This window comes from Entelurus aequoreus, linkage group LG03 (assembly GCF_033978785.1).
Source record: "Entelurus aequoreus isolate RoL-2023_Sb linkage group LG03, RoL_Eaeq_v1.1, whole genome shotgun sequence".
Classification (NCBI taxonomy): Eukaryota; Metazoa; Chordata; class Actinopteri; order Syngnathiformes; family Syngnathidae; genus Entelurus; species Entelurus aequoreus.
The window spans coordinates 93,851,004-93,873,230 of NC_084733.1; the positions used below are offsets into that span (position 1 = coordinate 93,851,004).

Here is a 22,227-nt window from a genome sequence, read left to right on the forward strand (position 1 = left end):
ATTCCACTCATCCTGGAAATTCAAACTACCCTTTTTTCAAGTTAAAAAAATTCCAAGATTTTCCAGAATTCCTAGTTTTCCAAAGCCCTATTTCCACCCTTTTTTCTGTCGACTACTCCTTCCACATTTTCCAACGCATTTCAACCTTTTCACCGTCCAAACATTCCTCTTAATCAGGACCAACACAAAGTTGTTCTTTGAACTGGAAAAATTCCCTGTTTTCCCGAAATTCCGTACTACCGTTTCTCAAAACAACATGTTACTACTTCCACATTTCTTGACCGATTAGAAAATTCCAGCACCAACCATTTCAACTCATTCAGACCATTCTAGTTGTTTACCATTTTCCAAAAAATTCCCGTATTTCCCGATATTTTGTGGGAGGAAGCCAGACATGTCAACCATCTCGGCGTGAGAAAAGTGTTTTCTGCATGCTGACATTCCCTCATGCATGCCCGTGTCGTGGTACTGACAATGTCTTCTGTCTTCTGTCCAGATCAGATTGGAAGGAACCCCGGTCTACAAGCTATTTGGGAGGATGAGAAGCAGCGGAGGAGAGAAAAGAACAAGGACTCACAGATAGAAACCCCAGAGTCACAAGGTCAGCAATCAAATGTCCTTACTTACCTTTGTGTTGTTGCTTATTGTATCCAAGCCGGGAGAAACCCTACATAGGTCACAATGTACAAAGCTTTTTTGAAACATGTTGCAGGCATCAAATTCCAAATGAGCTAATATTTGCAAAAAATAACCAGTTTGAACATGAAATATCTTGTCTTTGCAGTCTAATCAATTGAATATAAGTTGAAAAGGATTTCTGTTTTTATTGACCATTTCCACAACGTGACAACTTCACTGCTTTTGCACATTATTCATGCATTACTCATTTGATTGGGGTGTGGTTATCTACAACCACGCATTTCTATTGTATTATTATATGAGCTGCGTTGAAACAGTCACGGTAAATGAGATTTTCTTGTGTTGTCCAGATCGAGAGTTCATCTCTTCAACTGAAAGTGAGCAACTCTTCATGAACAAACTGAAGGAGATTCTGCGGGACAATGAGTTTGATGTGTAAGTGACATCTTCTACGTCTTATTTTGTCCGCCTTTCTGTCCAATCCCACATGAAAGTGATGGGTCGGACTCTTATTTTGTTGGCGCAGGCAGGATGGAGCCGTACGTTTTATCGTGAAGGCAGCAAATGTGCAGTCGGTCTTTAGAGTTTTGACGGCAGGTACAGCGCGAGAGTCGGTTGAAATTAAAAGTGTTTCTGGCCTTCCTTTTTCAAGGTATGTTATGTTATGTTATGTTATTTTCATTTATTATGCGCCCCCCAACCAACTGTTACATCAGCCCGGGGCGCAGCCCGACTGGAGAAACAAAAAAACAGAAACAGAGACTGAGACACACAAAGGAATCTAAACTAAACATTTAAGACTCACAATGAAAACATAGATTAAAAGTCATCTGCGGTAAAAAGGTGAGTTTTAAGCCGTGCTCTAAAAGAGTCCAGAGTGGTGGCGAAGGTAAAAGCTGATTTTCAAGGTAAAAGCTGATTTTCAAGGTAAAAGCTGATTTTCAAGGTAAAAGCTGATTTTCAATATTAAAGCTAATTTTCAAGGTAAAAGATCATTTTCAAGGTAAAAGATCATTTTAAAGGTAAAAGCTGATTTTCAAGGTAAAAGCTGATTTTCAAGGCAAAAGCTGATTTTCAAGGCAAAAGCTGATTTTCAAGGTAAAAGCTAATTTTCAATATTAAAACTAATTTTCAAGGTAAAAGATCATTTTCAAGGTAAAAGATCATTTTCAAGGTAAAAGCTGATTTTCAAGGCAAAAGCTGATTTTCAAGGTAAAAGCTGATTTTCAAGGCAATGGCTGATTTTCAAGGTAAAAGCTAATTTTCAATATTAAAGCTAATTTTTAAGGTAAAAGATCATTTTCAAGGTAAAAGATCATTTTAAAGGTAAAAGCTGATTTTCAAGGTAAAAGCTGATTTTCAAGGTAAAATCTAATTTTCAATATTAAAGCTAATTTTCAAGGTAAAAGATCATTTTCAAGGTAAAAGATCATTTTAAAAGCAAAAGCTGATTTTCAAGGCAAAAGCGGATTTTCAAGGCAAAAGCGGATTTTCAAGGTTTTGGCTGATTTTCAAGGTAAAAGCTGATTTTCAAGGCAAAAACTGATTTTCAAGGTAAAAGCTGATTTTCAATGTTAAAGCTGATTTTCAAGGTAAAAGCTGATTTTCAAGGCAAAAGCTGATTTTCAAGGTAAAAACTGATTTTCAATGTTAAAGCTGATTTTCAAGGTAAAAGCTGATTTTCAAGGTTTTGGCTGATTTTCAAGGTAAAAACTGATTTTCAAGGTAAAAGCTGATTTTCAAGGCAATGGCTGATTTTCAAGGTAAAAGCTGATTTTCAATGTTAAAGCTGATTTTCAAGGTATTGGCTGATTTTCAAGGTGAAAGCTGATTTTCAAGGTAAAAACTGATTTTCAAGGTAAAAACTGATTTTCAAGGTAAAAGCTGATTTTCAAGGCAATGGCTGATTTTCAAGGTAAAAGCTGGTTTTCAAGGTAAAAGCTGATTTTCAAGGCAATGGCTGATTTTCAAGGTAAAAGCTAATTTTAAATGTTAAAGCTGATTTTCAAGGCAAAAGCTGATTTTCAAGGTTTTGGCTGATTTTCAAGGTTTTGGCTGATTTTCAAGGTAAAATCAGATTTTCAATGTTAAAGCTGATTTTCAAGTTAAAAGCTGATTTTCAAGGTAAAAACTGATTTTCAAGGTAAAAGCTGATTTTCAAGGTAAAAGCTGATTTTCAAGGTAAAAGCTGATTTTCAAGGCAAAAACTGATTTTCAAGGCAAAAGCTGATTTTCAAGGTAAAAGCTGATTTTCAAGGTAAAAGCTGATTTTCAAGGTAAAAACTGATTTTCAAGGTAAAAACTGATTTTCAAGGCAATGGCTGATTTTCAAGGTAAAAGCTGGTTTTCAAGGTAAAAGCTGATTTTCAAGGCAATGGCTGATTTTCAAGGTAAAAGCTAATTTTCAATGTTAAAGCTAATTTTCAAGGCAAAAGCTGATTTTCAAGGTTTTGGCTGATTTTCAAGGTAAAAGCTGATTTTCAATGTTAAAGCTGATTTTCAAGTTAAAAGCTGATTTTCAAGGTAAAAACTGATTTTCAAGGTAAAAGCTGATTTTCAAGGTAAAAGCAGATTTTCAAGGTAAAAGCTGATTTTCAAGGCAAAAGCTGATTTTCAAGGTAAAAGCTAATTTTCAAGGTAAAAGTAGATTTTCAAGGCAAAAGCTGATTTTCAAGGTAAAAGCTGATTTTCAAGGCAAAAGCATTTTTTCAAGGTAAAAGCTAATTTTCAAGGTAAAAGCAGATTTTCAAGGTAAAAGTAGATTTTCAAGGCAAAAGCTGATTTTCAAGGTAAAAGCTGATTTTCAAGGCAAAAGCAGATTTTCAAGGTAAAAGCTAATTTTCAAGGTAAAAGCAGATTTTCAAGGTAAAAGTAGATTTTCAAGGCAAAAGCTGATTTTCAAGGTAAAAGCTGATTTTCAAGGCAAAAGCAGATTTTCAAGGTAAAAGCTAATTTTCAAGGTAAAAGCAGATTTTCAAGGTAAAAGTAGATTTTCAAGGTAAAAGCTGATTTTCAAGGTAAAAGCTGATTTTCAAGGCAAAAGCAGATTTTCAAGGTAAAAGCTGATGGTCGGTCATTTTTCGTAACAATGATGTGTCAGCAGCCAGCGTCATCTCACAAGACCTTTGGGTGCCGGGAATGTCAATCAAGTCACGTCTTGGTGAAGATTGATGATCCATCATTTGTAGATCTATTTTTTGAATGCCTGGCTGGTGATGGACTGTCACACCCTCCACCATCCACTGACACACCCTCCACCATCCACTGACACACCCTCCACCATCCACTGACACACCCTCCACCATCCACTTACACACCCTCCACCATCCACTGTCACACCCTCCACCATCCACTGACACACCCTCCACCATCCACTCACACACCCTCCACCATCCACTGTCACACCCTCCACCATCCACTGACACACCCTCCACCATCCACTCACACACCCTCCACCATCCACTGACACACCCTCCACCATCCACTCACACACCCTCCACCATCCACTGTCACACCCTCCACCATCCACTCACACACCCTCCACCATCCACTGACACACCCTCCACCATCCACTCACACACCCTCCACCATCCACTGTCACACCCTCCACCATCCCCTGACACACCCTCCACCATCCACTGTCACACCCTCCACCATCCACTGACACACCCTCCACCATCCACTATCACACCCTCCACCATCCACTGTCACACCCTCCACCATCCACTGTCACACCCTCCACCATCCACTGACACACCCTCCACCATCCACTATCACACCCTCCACCATCCACTGACACACCCTCCACCATCCACTCACACACCCTCCACCATCCACTGTCACACCCTCCACCATCCACTCACACACCCTCCACCATCCACTGACACACCCTCCACCATCCACTCACACACCCTCCACCATCCACTGTCACACCCTCCACCATCCCCTGACACACCCTCCACCATCCACTGTCACACCCTCCACCATCCACTGACACACCCTCCACCATCCACTATCACACCCTCCACCATCCACTGTCACACCCTCCACCATCCACTGTCACACCCTCCACCATCCACTGACACACCCTCCACCATCCACTATCACACCCTCCACCATCCACTGTCACACCCTCCACCATCCGCTCACACACCCTCCACCATCCACTGACACACCCTCCACCATCCACTGACACACCCTCCACCATCCACTGACACACCCTCCACCATCCACTGTCACACCCTCCACCATCCACTGACACACCCTCCACCATCCACCGCTCGCTGGTGAAGCACGTAAAGGCCACCCCTGGTGAACAGGATATTTTCTTCAGTCCTGTCATTCCAACACTGGCTGATCCCGCTCACTTTTAAATACCATTCCTCTCCATGTTCCGCAGCGTAATGAGGCCAAGGAGAAGAGGCTTGTCTGGATAGCGGAAGGTGTTAATCACTCTCCTGATGTCTGGCAGCCTTCCTCCCTACACGTCTTAATAGTCGTTAAGCAAACTAATTAAGCGACTGTCAGACATTCTCTGGAGGTTTCTCCTGCCTCCAGAACTGCACAATGACCAGGAGGCTGCAGTAAACTATCACTTATGACCTTGAAGTGCCATCCCACTCCTAACCCATAGGCTTCAATATGACCTTTTGCAGCTATTACAGCTTCAACTCCTCTGGGAAGGCTGTCCACAAGGTTGCAGAGTGTGTTTATAGCAATTGTCCACCATTCTTCCAAAAGTGCATTGGTGAGGTCACACACTGAAGTCTCTCAGTCTCCCTTCTAATTCATCCCAAAGGAGTTCTATCGGAGTTCAGGTCAGGACTCTGCGCAGGCCAGTCAAGTACATCCACACCAGACTCTGTCAGCCATGTCTTTATGGACCTTGCTTTATCAGTCATGTTGGAAGAGGAAGGGGCCCCGCTCCAAACTGTTCCCACCAGGTTGGGAGCATGGAATTGTCCAACATGTTTTTTTGGTATCCTGGAGCCTTCAAAGTTCATTTCACTGGAACTAAGGGTCCAAAAGCCCAACTCCTGGAAAAACAACCCCACATCATAATTCCTCCTCCACCAAATTTCACACTCGGCACAATGCGGCCCGAAATGTAGCGTTCTCCCGGCAACCTCCAAACCCAGACTGGCCCATCAGATGGAAAAGTGTGATTCATCAGTCCAGAGAAGGCGTCTCCACTGCTCTAGAGTCCAGTGGTGATGTCCTTTACATTTGACTTGGTGATGTATGGCTTAGAGGCAGCCGCACGGCCATGGAAAGCCATTCCACGAAGCTCTCTGCGTACTGTACGTGGGCTAAGTGGAAGGTCACGTGAAGTTTGGAGCTCTGTAGCAACTAACTGTGCAGAAAGTCTGAGTTGCTGTTGTGTCGCGGGACACATTTCGGGCGTTGTTGTTGCACTAGTGAGCCACGGATGAGGAGACGCTGCAAAGTAAAGTGGGAATGTCATTAAAACAGTTGGCGCCATCTTTGGACACTTCTTCCACGCCCGCCCTTGCACGCTACACCGCTACAACAAAGATGATGCTGTCCAAGTGGAGGCACGTAAATAAGACCCGCCCACAAAGGAGACGGTCAGAAAGTGACTTGAAGATGATGAGTAAAACATCATCTATGCAACATTTTGAGCAAAGAAGCAGCATTACATGTTATGTAGACCACAAGGAAGTCTTTTACGTTTAGAAAATAATCATAATAATATGACTCCTTTAATGCGCCTTATACTCCGGTGCGCCTTATATATGAAAAAAGATTGAAAATAGACCCGCTCATCGGCAATTCGCCTTATAATCCGGTGCGCCCTATGGTCCGGAAAATACGGTACACTTTATTATGAACGTGCCTGTTACTGCAATACATATATACTTCCGTCCATTTTCTACCGCTTGTCCCTTGAGTACCCGGAGAGAACCCACGCAGTCACGGGGAGAACATGCAAACTCCACACAGAAAGATCCCGAGCCCGGGATTGAACCCAGGACCTTGGTATTGTGAGGCACATGCACTAACCCCTGTTCCACCGTGCTGCCCATACATATATATACCGTATTTCCTTGAATAGCCGCAGGGGCGCTAATTAATTTAAAACCTCCTGTCACTCCGGCGTTTACCGGAAGCCTGCGGGATGGCCGTGCATGCGCTAATTATTTTAAAACCTCTTCTCACGTACTTATAAATGGAGTCCATTTGCAGCTCCTTCTGACCAAAAGCATCGATAACTTGTTTATAGAAGTCTTCCTTATCTTTCTTCGGTTTTAAAAGTCTCTCTGTCTCGATGGAGATATTCCTTTAATTATTACCTCCTGCTTCCATTGAAAGTCCAGTTTAGAAAACTGTTTTATTTTAGATACCGGTATGTAATCTTCCATGTTGAAAAAAAAAATCTCTTGCTGTGTTGTCACTTCTTCTGCAGTACCGGAAGTCGCAAGAAGGATCACTAGCGCCCTCTACCACCAGGAGGCGGGAGTCATTTAATGACTCATACCGTATTTGACACACGCAGGTACGGTATATTAATAAGACATAGCTGCTTACTGTTCTTTTTAGCATACCGTACCGGTATTCAATAGCTTGGACCTTAAATCCTACTGAATAGCTCTTTATCTTTTTTCCTTTGTGCGATTGCAAACTACTGAAAGCAGCTTCCTCCATTTTGAAAATGAGGACAGGTTAAGCGTCACTCGTGACGTAACGAGTTTGACCCGGCGGAAGTTCTAGACATACCGTATTTCCTTGAATTGCCGCCGGGAATATAGTATTCGCCTTCCTAGAATTACAGCCGGGTCAAACTCGTTTCGCAAAATAATTAGCGCATGCTTGGCACTTCCGCTGGGTCAAATATGAGTCATTAAATGACTTCCGCCTCCTGGTGGTAGAGGGCGCTAGTGATCCTTCTTGCGACTGCTGGTACTGCAGAAGACCGGTGCTGCAGAAGAAGACAACAGGCAGCAAGAGTGAGCAGCCATTGTTTGCTTGCACTTTTACCATGGAGGATTACATATCTAAAATAAAACAGTTTTCTAAACTGGACTTTCAATGGAAGCAGGAGGTAATACTTAAAGGAAGATCTCCATCGAGACAGAGAGACTTTTAAAACCGAAGAAAGATAAGGAAGACTTCTATAGGAGCTGCGCATGGACTCATTTATACCTAAAGGTAAGACCATAATAACGTTTTTTTTTTATTAAATGTGATTTTCATGATAAGGTAAGCGCCGGAGTGAGAAGAGGTTTTAAAATAATTAGCGCATGCTTGCCAATCCCGCATGCTTTTGGTAAACGCAGGAGTGAGAAGAGGTTTTAAATTAATTAGCGCCCCGGCGGCTATTCAAGAAAATACGGTATGCTAAATATTTTGCGAAACGAGTTCGACCCGGCGAAAATTATAGACATGCGGTAATAAAATTAATATTTTGGCGAAACGAATTTGATCCGGCGTCAATAATGAACCGGCGATAAGGCTAAGCATGCGTTAATTATTTTAAAAAACGAGTTTGACCCGGCAGTAATTGTAGACGTGCGAATACTATATTCCCTGCGCCAATTCAAGGAAATACGGTACTTAGAGTTGATATAAAACGTCGATTAAAGTGTTTTTTTTTAAACACTTTCTAGGCAGAATAGAAGAACTCCCGCAGGCCCCATTGTACACTGACTTGATGGCATGTATTTACTAGTTACAATGCCATCCATCCATCCATTTTTATACCGCTTGTCCCTTTTGGGGTTGTGGATGGTGCTGCAGCTGCATTCGGGCGGAAGGCGGGGTACACCCTGGACAAGTCGCCACCTCATCACAGATAGACAGACAACATTCACACACTAGGGACAGTTTATTAGAAAGCATTAAGAAAAAGAAAAACATACGTTCTTGTCTTGCATAAAGGCCGTGAATGATAGGCACTATTTAAAAAAAAAGAAAAAAAAAGGTGCACTTCCCCTTTAAGCGACTTGAGGGTTTGTTTTTAATTCACTGCAAATGATTTTCCACTCGGATGCAGCCTGGTTTGCATTTCAATATTTTTGATAGTCACTTGGCGGGGAGTTGCTAGGCAGGCTGGATGAAGTTGACTGCCTGGTACTTTTCCATTCATATTCCCTCTCGAACACAAAGCCACATACCACCTAACAAATAAGATGCACACAGACACACACCACTACACGTACACACACACCACTACACACACCACTACACGTACACACACACCACTACACACACGGTAAACACAGCACTTCTCCGATTGAGACCTTCAGCTAAATATGCTAATAAAGCATAACTGCAAGAGTCCTCTTTCATGTACGCTTATGTCCACATCTCATCAAGTCCTCTTCTACTTCTTTCTCTTACTACAACACCCAAAAGCGGTGAAGTTGTCACGTTGGGTAAATGGTCAATAAAAAGACAATACAACAAATCCTTTTCAACTTATATTCAATTGAATAGACTGCAAAGACAAGATATTTAACATTCAAACTGGTCAAATGTGTTATTTTTTGCAAATATTAGCTCATTTGGAATTTGATGCCTGCATTAGTTTCAAAAAAGCTGGCACAAGTGGCAAAAAAGAGTGAGAACGTTGAGGAATGCTCGTCAAAGACTTATTTGGGAACATCCCACAGGTGAACGGGCTAATTGGGAACAGGTGGGTGCCATGATTGGGTATAAAAGCAGCTTCCAGTCGTTCACAAACAAGGACGGGGGCGAGGGTCACCACTTTGTCAACAAATGCCCGAGCAAATTGTTGAAGGACAACATTTCTCAACAAGGAATTGAGGGATTTCACCATCTACGCTCCGTAATATCATCAAAAGGTTCAGAGGATCTGGAGAAATCACTGATATTACGCACCTTGGATCCCTCACTGCATCAAAAAGGGACATCAGTGTGTAAAGGATATCACCACATGGGCTCAGGAACACTTCAGAAACCCACTGTCAGTAACTACAGTTGGTCGCTACATCTGTAAGTGCAAGTTAAAACTCTACTATGCAAAAGCCACAGCCATTTATCAACAACACCCAGAAACAGAAAAGTGTTCTGTGGTCTGACAAGTCCACATTTCAAAGTGTTTTTTGAAACTGTGGACCAAAGAGGAAAAGAACCATGGGGACTGTTCTAGGGTGAAAGTGTAAAAGGCAGCATGTGTGATGGTATGGGGGTGTATTAGTGGCCAAGACATGTTCTAGGGTGAAAGTGTAAAAGGCAGCATGTGTGATGGTATGGGGGTGTATTAGTGGTCAAGACATGTTCTAGGGTGAAAGTGTAAAAGGTGTGATGGTATGGGGGTGTATTAGTGGTCAAGACATGTTCTAGGGTGAAAGTGTAAAAGGTGTGATGGTATGGGGGTGTATTAGTGGTCAAGACATGTTCTAGGGTGAAAGTGTAAAAGGTGTGATGGTATGGGGGTGTATTAGTGGTCAAGACATGTTCTAGGGTGAAAGTGTAAAAGGTGTGATGGTATGGGGGTGTATTAGTGGCCAAGACATGGGTAACTTACACATCTGTGAAGGCACCATTAATGCTGAAAGGTACATACAGCTTTTGGAGCGACATATGTTGTTGTCATGGACGCCCCTGCTTATTTCAGCAAGCCAGGTGTTACAACAGTCATAGTAAAAGAGTGCGGGTACTAGACTGGCCTGCCTGTAGTCCAGACATTGAAAATGTGTGAAGGCTAAAATATGAGAAGAGAGACTGAAAAACGGAATCATAGGACAAGTGTAGCGTATGGACTCTGAAGTACTTCTGCACATCCCTGCCTTGAATTGAGACCTTTATGAATATGCACTGAATTAATAATACACTCTCAATGTTTTCCAATCCTATTTAGGACGCAGACCTCCACTCTCGGGGATGAAAAGGACTTGAGTGAATTCACCCTCCATTCTTCTCTCCATGGGACCCCTGAGGAGATGCAGTGTACGCCTGCTTCAGCTGTGGACCTACACGAGGACTCTGAGCCAGGTCGGTATTCTGATCTTTCAATGACCTTTGTCTGCTGTTGTGAGGATTATTAATAAGAAGTTGATGATGCCGATGCTGAAGATGAAGGGAAATGCTGACAGAATGTAGTATGAATGTAAGAATAGTTTCAATGTAGAAGGGTTTGAATTTCCAGGAAAACCGGAATTTGGTTTGGAACTCGGGAAAGTGTTTTTTAATTTCAATGGGAATTTCCCCAAAAATTGGGAATTTCGGAAAATGCGGGAATTTTGGGGAAAATGGTAAACAACTTGAATGGTCAGAATGAGTTGAAATGGTTTGGTGTTGGAATTTTCAAATCCGTCGAGAAATGTTGAAGTAGTAACATTTTTAATTGAGAAATGGTATTACGGAATTCCTGGAATTTCGGGAAAACCGGTAATTTTACCAGTTCAAAAAAACAACTTTGTTTTTTGGTCCTGATTAAGAGGAATGTTTGGACGGTGAAATGGTTGAAGTGCGTTGAAAATTGTGGAAGGAGTAGTCGACAGAAAAAAGGGTGGAAATAGGGCTCTGGAAAACCAGGAATTCTGGAAAATCTTGGAATTTGTTTTGAACTTGGAAAAAGGGTAGTTTGAATGTCCAGGATGAGTGGAATGTGTTGATGTTGGAATGCTTTGAAATAGGTTGAAAAATGTGGGAATTGTGCATCTTGCAAAAGTTTCCCATTCTTTGCAATGGGAACTTCCTGGAAATTGGGGAATTTTGGGAAAAGTGGAATTTTATTGAAAATGATTAAGAGCATGAATGTTCTGAATGAGCTGAATTGGTTGGTGTTGGAATTGTTTAAATCGGTCAAGAAATGTTGAAGTAGTAACAGTTTTTAAATGAGAAATGGTATTACGGGATTTCGGGAAAACTGGGAATTTTTCAAGTTCTTAAACCAACTTGTTTTTTGGTCCTGACTAAGAGGAATGTTTTGATGGTGGAACGCTTGAAATGGGTTGAAAAATGTGAAAGGAGTCATCGCATTAAAAAAGGTAGGAAAAAAACACAAATTCCTGGAAATTTGTTGAACGTGGAAAAAATGTTTTTGAATTTCCAGAATTAATTGAATGTGTTAAAAGTATAATGGTTTGAATCAGTTGAAACATGTGGGAATTGTTGAAGTATGAAAAATGGATAATTCATTTTAAATGGGAAATTCTAGGAAATCCTGGATTTTTTTTCAATAATTGTTGAAGGTGAGCACACAATTCCCAAACAGGCTGAATATTTTGAAGTTAGAACAGTTTGAATCGGATAAAAAATGTGGGAGTTGTGGAACTTTGAAAAATGTCCCATTCATTTCAATGGGAATTTCATGGAAATTTGGGAATTCCGGGAAAATGCTAAGAAATGTGAATGTTCTGAACGAGTTAGTGTTGGAATTTTTCAAATCGCACGGGAAATGCTGAAGTGGTAACATTTTGAATTGAGAAATTAAAAATGCATTATGGAAATTTCGGGAAAACCGGGAATTTTTCCAGTTCAATAAACAACTTTAATAATAATAATAATATATTTTATTTGTAAAAACACTTTACATTGAGCAAACAACCTCAAAGTGCTACAGTGCATTAAAATAAATAAAAATAAAACCAGAACAGCCTAATTTTTTTTTAAAAGAAGGGTTTTTAAGCCTTTTTAAAAAGCAATCACAGTCTGGGGTGCCCTCAGGTGGTCAGGGAGAGCGTTCCACAGACTGGGAGCGGCGGAGCAGAAAGCCACCGGGCATGAGTGGAACAGGAAGCCAGTGAAGGGATTTGAGAACCGGTGTGGTGTGGTCGTACTTCCGCACTCACACCAGGACTTTGTTTTTTCGTCCTGGTTAAGATTAAGAGGAATGTTTTGACGGTGGAACGGTTGAAGTGGGTTTGAAAAATGTGGGAGGAGTAGTCGCCGGGAAAAAAGGGTTTGAAAAACGTGAATTTTGACGATTCCTGCAAAAAACAAAAACATATTTTAGCCGCACCATTTCATAAGCTGAAGGTTTAAAGCGTGGGTAAAACAGGGTAGTATTGTATGTGTCATCCTATTCAAAGCTACCATTATATGCTCAGTGTTTGTGTCCCATAAAGGAGGTGATGGTAATAAAAGTAAGAGTCATTATTCTGCAAGTTTGAATCCCTAACATGACTATTTGGTTCTTGTCTCTAGAACGTGTGGAAAGTAGGGCTGACGTCCCAGAAGAGGCTGTTGTTGACGAGGAAGCCATTTTGAGTCTCCTGGAGAACAGTCAGAACTTTCTACAGCATTCTCAGACGTCCAACCACTCATCCCTCTTAGGTACAACATTCTCCATTTTATTGACGAGGTTCATTACCAGGGATAATAATAATAATAATAATAATAATAATGCTACAGTGGTGGTCAAAAGTGTACGTACACGTGTAAAGAACATCCTGTCATGGCTGTCTGGACTTTACAATCATTTCTACAACTCTTATTTCTTTCACGAAAAACATTCATGAAGTTTGCTTCTTTTATGAACCTTCATTCTAGCCTGATTTAGCCATTCCTTTACCACTTTTGACGTCATTGTCCTGTTGGAACACCCAACAAGACCCAACCTCCGGGCTGAGGATTTGAGCTTGTCCTGAACAATTTGGAGCTAATCCTCCTTTTTCAAAACAGGCCCAGAGCATAATACGACCACCACCATGCTTGACGGTAGGAATGGTGTTCCTGGGATTGAAGGCCTCACCTTTTCTCCTCCAAACATATTGCCGGGTATTGTGGCCAAACAGCTCACTTTTTGTTGCATCTGACACCGCGGCTAACATCCATCCGCAGTGTTTTAGCTACTTCTAAATCACTAATCCCAGCCTCCGTGGCGACGAATAAAGTGAGTTTCTTACAAGTAGCGTTATCACTGGAGGACGAGGGATAGCTAAACATGCTTCACTACACAGCGTAGGAGGATACAATAGCTCACCGCCGTCACAATGTAAACAAACGCCGTGGGCGGATCTACACCTGACATCCACTGTAATGATACCAAGTACAAGAGTGTATCTAGTCGATACTACTATGATTACATCAATATTTTTTATCATCACAAAATCTTTTTTCCTTTTTTAAAAATGTATATTATGTAGGGATGTCCGATAATATCGGCCGATAAATGCGTTAAAATGTAATATCGGAAATTATCGGAATCTGTTTTTTTATTATCTGTATCGTTTTTTTTTTGTTTGTTTTTTTTGTTTTGTTTTTTTTTATTAAATCCACATAAAAAACACAAGATACACTTACAATTAGTGCACCAACCCAAAAAAACTCCCTCCCCCCATTTCTTTCTGTTATTAATATTCTGGTTCCTACGTTATATATCAATATATATCAATACAGTCTGCAAGGGATACAGTCCGTAAGCACACATGATTGTGCGTGCTGCTGCTCCACTAATAGTACTAACCTTTAACACTTCATTTTACTCATTTTCATTCATTACTAGTTTCTATGTAACTGTTTTTATATTGTTTTACTTTCTTTTTTATTCAAGAAAATGTTTTTCATTTATTTATCTTATTTTATTACTTTTTTTAAAAAGGACCTTATCTTCACCATACCTGGTTGTCCAAATTAGGCATAATAATGTGTTAATTCCACGACTGCATATATCGGTTGATATCGGTATCGGTTGATATCGGTATCGGTAACAAGAGTGTATCTAGTCGATACTACTATGATTACATCAATATTTTTTATCATCACAAAATCTTTTTTCCTTTTTAAAAAATGTATATTATGTAGGGATGTCTGATAATATCGGCCGATAAATGCGTTAAAATGTAATATCGGAAATTATCGGTATCGTTTTTTTTAAATCTGTATCGGGTTTTTTTTTTTATTATTTATTTTTTTTATTAAATCCACATAAAAAACACAAGATACACTTACAATTAGTGCACCAACACAAAAAACCTCCCTTCCCCCCATTTCTTTCTGTTATCAATATTCTGCTTCCTACATTATATATCAATATATATCAATACAGTCTGCAAGGGATACAGTCCGTAAGCACACATGATTGTGCGTGCTGCTGCTCCACTAATAGTACTAACCTTTAACAGTTAATTTGACTCATTTTCATTCATTACTAGTTTCTATGTAACTGTTTTTATATTGTTTTACTTTCTTTTTTATTCAAGAAAATGTTTTTAATTTATTTATCTTATTTTATTACTTTTTTTAAAAAGGACCTTATCTTCACCATACCTGGTTGTCCAAATTAGGCATAATAATGTGTTAATTCCACGACTGCATATATCGGTTGATATCGGTATCGGTTGATATCGGTATCGGTAATTAAAGAGTTGGACAATATCGGCATATCGGCAAAAAGCCATTATCGGACATCCCTCATATTATGTTTATAAAGTCAGTAAATACGTCCCTGGACACATGAGGACTTTGAATATGACCAATGCATGATCCTGTAACTACCAATTACGGTACTTGGTATCACATCCATACCTAAATGTGTGGTATCATCCAAAACTAATGTCAAGTATCAAAGAAGAGAAGAATAAGTGATTATTACATTTGAACAGAAGTGTAGATAGAACATGTTCAAACAGAAAATAAGCAGATATTAACAGTAAATGAACAAGTAGATGAATAATCCATTTTTTACAGTTTGTCCTTTATAAAATAATAGGTGTATAAATGACACAATATGTTACTGCATAGACTAATTAGGAGTCTTTGTTTGTTTACTTACTACTAAAAGACAAATTGTCTATTTTATTTAAGGACTAAATGACAATAATAAACATATGTTTCATGTACACTAACATTTGTTGTTACAATAAAGACATTTTTTGTGCTCCCCTTTATTTAGAAAAGTATCAAAATACATTTTTGTAGCAAAATATTGGTATGGGGACACCCTTAGTTTGTAATAATCGATAGTAAGTCATATTGTGTGTTTGTATGTGATCCATGCAGACAACAGCCAAGACCGAGCCATGGTGGATCTGCTGGCAGGTCTAGCAGACGATGAGTTCTGCAGGACTCCGGTTCTGCACAGCTCCCAGTCCTTGTCCTTTCCCGGTGCTAAGAGCGAGCACTACAACAGCGATGAAGAGGAGGCGCGGCCGGCGCTGGACGAGGAAGAGGCAGACCTCAGCATCACCATGTCCCAGCGGTGGGACCAGGAGCCACCTGCCAGCTCCTTCCTGCCCAGGTCAGTTTGATTCTTTTGCCATCCACCTTCACTGCCACGGCAGGTACGAGACCAACATCGGCCATGTTCATCTGGTGTGTACAGGCCCGGTTCCAAGGAGGCTGAGGACAGTCTGAGTGATGAGCAACAGGACTTCTCTGATGAAGACATGGAGTGCGGTGCAAGTCATTCTTTATTCAACCTCTCCATCCCCCAGCTGGACGGGGCGGCGGACGAAAGCAGCGGTGAGTCTTGCCTTGGCTCTCGTTTATGTAGGGTTGCAAAATTCCGGGGATATTCAAAAATGGAAGCTTTCCATGGGAATAAACATTGAATGCAATATGCTAGATCTTACAGCATGATTATTAGCTGAAACTAGGGATGATGTTCGAAGCGGTTCTCCCGGTTGTTCCATAAGAAAAGAACCGATTCCATGGACTCAAATCCCTTTTTTGAGAACCGGTTCCCGTTATCGAGGCCACTACAGTAAAGAAAAAGAGTTGGTTCTTTATTCGAATCCCTGGGAACGAATCCCGTCCCACAAGAAATGCCCTGTGGGACATCACAGGAAATGACGTAGCTCAGTCTAATGACTGAGCTACGTCATTTCCTGTGATGTCACACAAGCAGCAAAAATAATGGACCGGAAAAAAAACGCCTCAAGGCACGGCTATTCACCTATAGTGATCACAGAGATACCGTATTTCCTTGAATTGCCGCCGGGTATATAGTATGCGCCTGCCTAGAATTACTGCCGGGTCAAACTCGGCATATCCTTCAGGAATTGCCTCATCTAGTTTATTATGGTCTTAAAAAAAAGTCCTATAAAGACACAAAATAAATAATCCAAGTCGTTATGATCTGTGCTGACATAGCATGGGATTGTTATCGGTATCAGCCAGCACTCAAGGCTGCAATATCAATATTCAATCTGAAAAGGTGTATCAGGACACCCCTGCTTTTAATGATCCTCCAATTTCGTCCTTTTGTTCCTCATTTGAAGTCTGGTCAGTTTTTGTTTTGCTTTGTCAACTCCTTGTCAAGAGAGATTTGTAATGACTCAAAAGTCTTCTGAGATGAAGATGTTCTTCTGATGAACTGCTAATACAAGTTAACATGCAATTAAGAACATTCTAAAGACAGACCTCTCTTTCTGTTTCCATTCCTAGATTCATCCTTAACAGAGAGTGGCTCTCGGACTCAGTCTTCTCTCTTAGTCACGGAGAAGATAATAGTGAAAAGGAATCCCTTCCCTGGAGAGATTGGCCATCCTGAACCCCCTCCCACAGCTAAGATCTTTCTGGAATGTAAGCTCCCAGAGCACCGACCGGTTCATGTGCTAGACACGGAGCAACCACTCGACAAGCACTTTCAGCCTAAGAGCCGTCAAGACAGCAGTAGTGAATGTTCCGCGGGCTTAAAGGTCAATAAAGAAATCCCGTACATCCCCCCGGTCAAACACCCGATCCCCTGCAAGACAATCAGTCACCCGGAGGTGCAGGCCGTCTGTGGTGACAAAGAGGACATTCGAAAAGCATCTTTAGCTCTGGATAACGCGGATATTAACAGTTTCCAATTCAGCAACAGTAAGATCACGAAAAGAAGGAAGAATTACAGCAGCATGACGAATGTAGAAACCAACTGTCTGTCGATCCTTCAGAACCACAGGGCCTTCTCTCTCTGCTACTCCGAGCTGAGGAACTGCTCCACCAAGGCGGACCTCGAACTTAGCCAGATGGACAGAAATAGCCCCCACCTGAGGAGTATTTCCTCAGCCCCATCAGTGCTGCAAGAGGACGTTTTTCATAAGGGGGAGAAAAGTCAAGACAGCGAAGAAGGAGATGTGGGCGAGCTGAAAATAAGGTACGAGGACTATCAGAAAAACAAAACCGAAAAGACTGTCGTCGGCCAGCAGGAAGCACACTACAAGTTTTTCCCGAGTGTCATTCTCTCTAACTGCCTGAATAGAAAGAAAGCGTTCAGCAAAAAGCTCCCTGAGCCGGAGCAGTTGCAAAATCGCAGGTCCAGGCTAAAAGTCGGTAAAAAGAGATCGTCAGGCCCGAGAAACAAGTTAAACATAGATGACAGCTCCACCTCCGATAGCCAGATTAGCATGGGCTGCACCTCTGTCACTCCCGATCACCCCGGCATTGGGGACACAGAAATGTTAGTTTGTGAGGAGGATTTCGCAAAAGAGTCCATCTCGGACGAGCCGGTCCAAGAGGGACAATCGCTCACGAAAGATGAGCCAGAAATTGGGGAGAGATTTGTAAACAAAGCGGCCGAACAGCTTCCTGTGCCCACTTCCACGGACACTGACCCAGCTCTCAGTTTCTCAGAGGACACTAAAGAAGACAGTTTAAGTCTCCTGCAAGATTTAGCCACCACAACCAGTTGTACAAACCCCTCATCCCTGCCTGGGAGTAAATACACTCTGAGGACTAAACGGAAGATGTTATACGACAGCGAGGACGGAGACTACGTAGGCACTGCCCGCTCTAAAAGCCAATCCACCGTGAAAGAACGTCTCAAAGGGTGCAACGTCCGTAGTGGGCATGACCTAAAATACCAGAAACGGCGTAAGAAGGAACCCCCTGTCATCGTCAAGTACATCATTATCAACAGGTTCAAAGGACAGAAGAACATGTTGGTGAAAATGTGTAAGGTCAACGCAGAGGAGCAGAGGGTAACACTGACAAAGGAGAAGTTGGATGAGTACAATAAATTGGCTCCTCTCAAAGATTTCTGGCCAAAGATTCCAGAGTCTGCTGCAGTCGAGTTCCCGGTCGTGGAGGCAAAGGCAAAAAAACAGCAGAAACGGAAGTCGAAAGTCAACTCTACAAATAAAAGTACTGTAAACAACTCCTCCAAATGTCAATCTGGATCGGATGAAAAGGTCAAAAGAAAAAAGGGATCTCAGAGGAGTCAAGGTTTACCCTCCTTACCCCCTCCTCGACCATGTTACTGTGAGCATGCAGATGACCAGAACCGTGATTATACCGATGTTATGTTGGAGCTAGGCTATCTCTCTGACAGTGCACAAAGCCCAACAGACTCAACGCCCCCTCGCTGCTGGTCTCCAACAGACCCCGTCATGGCCCGGACGACTTCAAAGCAACTAAAAAACCCACTCAGTGATCCGTGTCTTAGTTTTTCTCATCAAATGCCACTGTTTGCAACCAAAAGAGCTCAAAGCAGGTGTAAAACGTCCAAACCTAAGACATCAACAGATTCTAAAAGGAACCTCAAGAAAAAGTCTGCAACTAAGACCCTAGGAGAAAATCCAAAAAACGAGGAATCACAAATCAAAAAGGCTAATCCAAGACGGGGAAGGAAAGCTGTCGGGACGGATGAAAAAATAGACAGCACAGCAAACACCCCAAAACCCAGATGGGCAAACAAAAGGAAATCAATGGATTCTAAACATCACAATACCAGGAAAGATATATCAAAAGTACTTTTCCCAGAAGAGGATTCATCTCTGTCAAAAAAGCTAGTAAATGTAGGTAACAGTCAAGACCAGACAACAGTTGTACCAAAAATCGAGGACTCTAAGATTTCTATCTTAGAGTCCAATCAAAACGTGTCACCACAGGTTCAGACAAAGCAGCAAAGTTGTCAGACCACTGTTGTAAAGGTAGAACCTGGCACGGGGGACTTCAGAGCGTCAACATGTTCAACCTCACTAGAAGACCGTAAAAACGCTCACTCAGCAAAAGCCTCCACACAGTCAGGCTTAACCAACAGACAGGTTTCCGGTCTCTCTCAGACCCCCTGCAGCTTGTCTGTCCTCAGGAAACTTTACCAAAAGAGTCAGCATGGTCAAACTCCGGGGGGGGATTCTGCCAACCGTTCCACTGTCGCAGCTCCAATAACAAAAGTAGCCAAATCAAGAAAGGCTACTCCAAGGAAACCACTGGCCACCACTTCTTCTATACCCAAGGATATCAAACCCAGGAAAAGAAAGAGCAAGCCAAACAACACTCGGCCTACTTTGTCGGTGAAGCAGGAGGACATAACGTTGGATGACTGCTTGCTCTTTCCGTCCAACCCGGACATGGACACTTGCAACCTGATAGAAGACAGTCTGTCCCCAGAACTGCCACACAACTGTTCCTTTGACATAAACGCCATCGATCAGACAGAATTCTCCAGCCCGTACAGCGGCACTCAGTTTGTCCTGACCGACAAACATTTACCGCTGAAGTTTTTGAGCGATGCCAACCAGGAAGCAGTTGTTGCCCAGGCACTGGGCTTCGAAAAGAAGTCGGATTGGCTGCCAGGTTCTGAGGAGGACTTTGAATGGCACCGGTTCAAGCCTTCCAGTGCTGACATCCTGGACAGACGGGACCACGGGGAGGGTGCACCCAACCACCTCACCTTCATTGACTCTGACAAGTTCCAACCCAGAGATGGCCCCTTGTCTTCAGGCCACGCCCAAACCCTCAGCCCCTTTCAGGACTTCCACTGTGAAAGGAAAGATCTGCTGTTCTCAGCCTGTGATCCCGTGTTGCCTCTGAGCTCCGCCTCATTCGCCTGTCATGAGGGCTCTCCGACGGGCGACTTTCTGGAATGCATTGACGGGTTCACGTCCCCCACGCCGAGTAGCTCTCCTCGGTCTGTCAGCTCCTTCTCTCAGGTGAGGGCCAGCCAGGTGCTGCGGGGACCAGGAGGAGGCGGAGCCCACATTCTGAAGCCCCTCATGTCCCCTCCGAGCAGGGAGGAGATCCTCAGCACTTTGCTGGACCTGGAGATATCAGAGGCCACCTTTCAGGAGCCCTTCTGCAGTGACCCCTCCGATGCCCCTGGAAAACCAATGTGAGAATATATTCATATTTAACACACAGCAACTATTAGGCTATATTATGACACTTATTTAAACATAACTCCTAAACCAAACATGCAAAATGGCTAATAATGCCCGGAATAATGTATCTTTGTGAGTTTTACTAGAATCTGGTGTTTTTGTAAGGTTTGCAAATACAAAAATTTGTTGTTTACTCAATATGACAGTATAACTGTCATACTAAATATGGCAGTTATTTAAACATAACTCCTAAACCAAACATGCAAAATGTCTAATAATGCCTGTAATAATGTATCTTTGTGAGTTTTACTAGAATCTGGTGTTTTTGTAAGGTTTGCAAATACTAAAATTAGTTGTTTACTCATTATGACAGTATGAATGTCATACTAAAATATGACAGTTATTTAAACATAATTCCTTAACCAAACATGCAAAATGTCTAATAATGCCTGGAATAATGTATCTTTGTGAGTTTTACTAGAAAAATGATCTTTTGTCAGGGTTGCAAAGACAAAAAATATTTTTTTTTACTCAATATGACATATAACTGTCATACTAAATAAGACAGTTTTTTAAACATAACTCCAAAACCAAACATGCAAAATGTCTAATAATGCCTGAAATAATGTATCTTTGTGAGTTTTACTAGAAACAGATGCTTTTTTAAGGCTTGCAAACACAAAAAATATTTTTTACTCAATATGACAGTAATGTTCTTAGAATCCTGAGATAATGCGAAAAAAGCAATAAGAAATTATTCAAACATAACTTTTAAACCAAACATGCAAAATGTCTAATAATGCCTGGAATAATGTATCTTTGTGAGTTTTACCAGAAAAATTTTCTTTTGTAAGGTTTGCAATGACAAAAATCATTTTTTTACTCAATATGACAGTATAACTGTCATACTAAATATGAAAGTTATATAAACATAACTTTTAAACCAAACATGCAAAATGTCTAATAATGCCTGGAATAATTTTTGAGTTTTACTACAAAAATGTTCTTTTGTAAGGTTTGCAATGACAAAAAATATTGTTTTAGTCAATATGACAGTAAAACTGTCATACTAAATATGACAGTTATTTAAACATAACTCCTAAACCAAACATGCAAAATGTCTAATAATGCCTGTATTAATGTATATTTGTGAGTTTTACTAGAATCAGGTGTTTTTGTAAGGTTTGCAAATACAAAAATTAGTTGTTTACTCAATATGACATTATAACTGTCATACTAAATATGACAGTTATTTAAACATAATTCCTTAACCAAACATGCAAAATGTCTAATAATGCCTGGAATAATGTATCTTTGTGAGTTTTACTAGAAAAAATATATTTTGTTAGGTTTGCAAAGACAAAAAATATTTTTTTTACTCAATATGACAGTGTAACTGTCATACTAATATAAGACAGTTATTTAAACATAACTCCTAAACCAAACATGCAAAATGTCTAATAATGCCTGTAATAATGTATCTTTGTGAGTTTTACTAGAAACATATGCTTTTTTAAGGCTTGCAAACACAAAAAACAGTTTTTACTCAATATGACAATATAACTGTCATACTAAATAAGACAGTTATTTAAACATAACTCCAAAATGAAACATGCAAAATGTCTAATAATGC

At 41.1% G+C, this 22,227-nt stretch overlaps 2 protein-coding genes across 2 annotated transcripts in view; one reads left to right on the forward strand and one right to left on the reverse strand.

Moving 5' to 3' along the window:
* The window catches only part of LOC133645991 (monocarboxylate transporter 10-like), a 39,347-nt gene extending 38,942 nt beyond the window's left edge, over positions 1-405 (reverse strand). Inside the window, exon 1 of the mRNA XM_062040915.1 lies at positions 342-405. Within this exon, the coding sequence (XP_061896899.1) occupies positions 342-405 (64 nt within the window). The remainder of the gene's footprint in view (positions 1-341) is intronic.
* A 69-nt stretch (positions 406-474) lies between these two features.
* Positions 475-22,227, forward strand: part of LOC133645992 (DNA polymerase zeta catalytic subunit-like) — a 63,519-nt gene continuing 41,766 nt past the window's right edge. The window contains exons 1-7 of the mRNA XM_062040916.1: positions 475-601; positions 990-1,074; positions 10,484-10,617; positions 12,775-12,903; positions 15,571-15,808; positions 15,893-16,032; positions 16,957-20,605. Of these exons, the coding sequence (XP_061896900.1) occupies positions 475-601; positions 990-1,074; positions 10,484-10,617; positions 12,775-12,903; positions 15,571-15,808; positions 15,893-16,032; positions 16,957-20,605 (4,502 nt within the window). The remainder of the gene's footprint in view (positions 602-989; positions 1,075-10,483; positions 10,618-12,774; positions 12,904-15,570; positions 15,809-15,892; positions 16,033-16,956; positions 20,606-22,227) is intronic.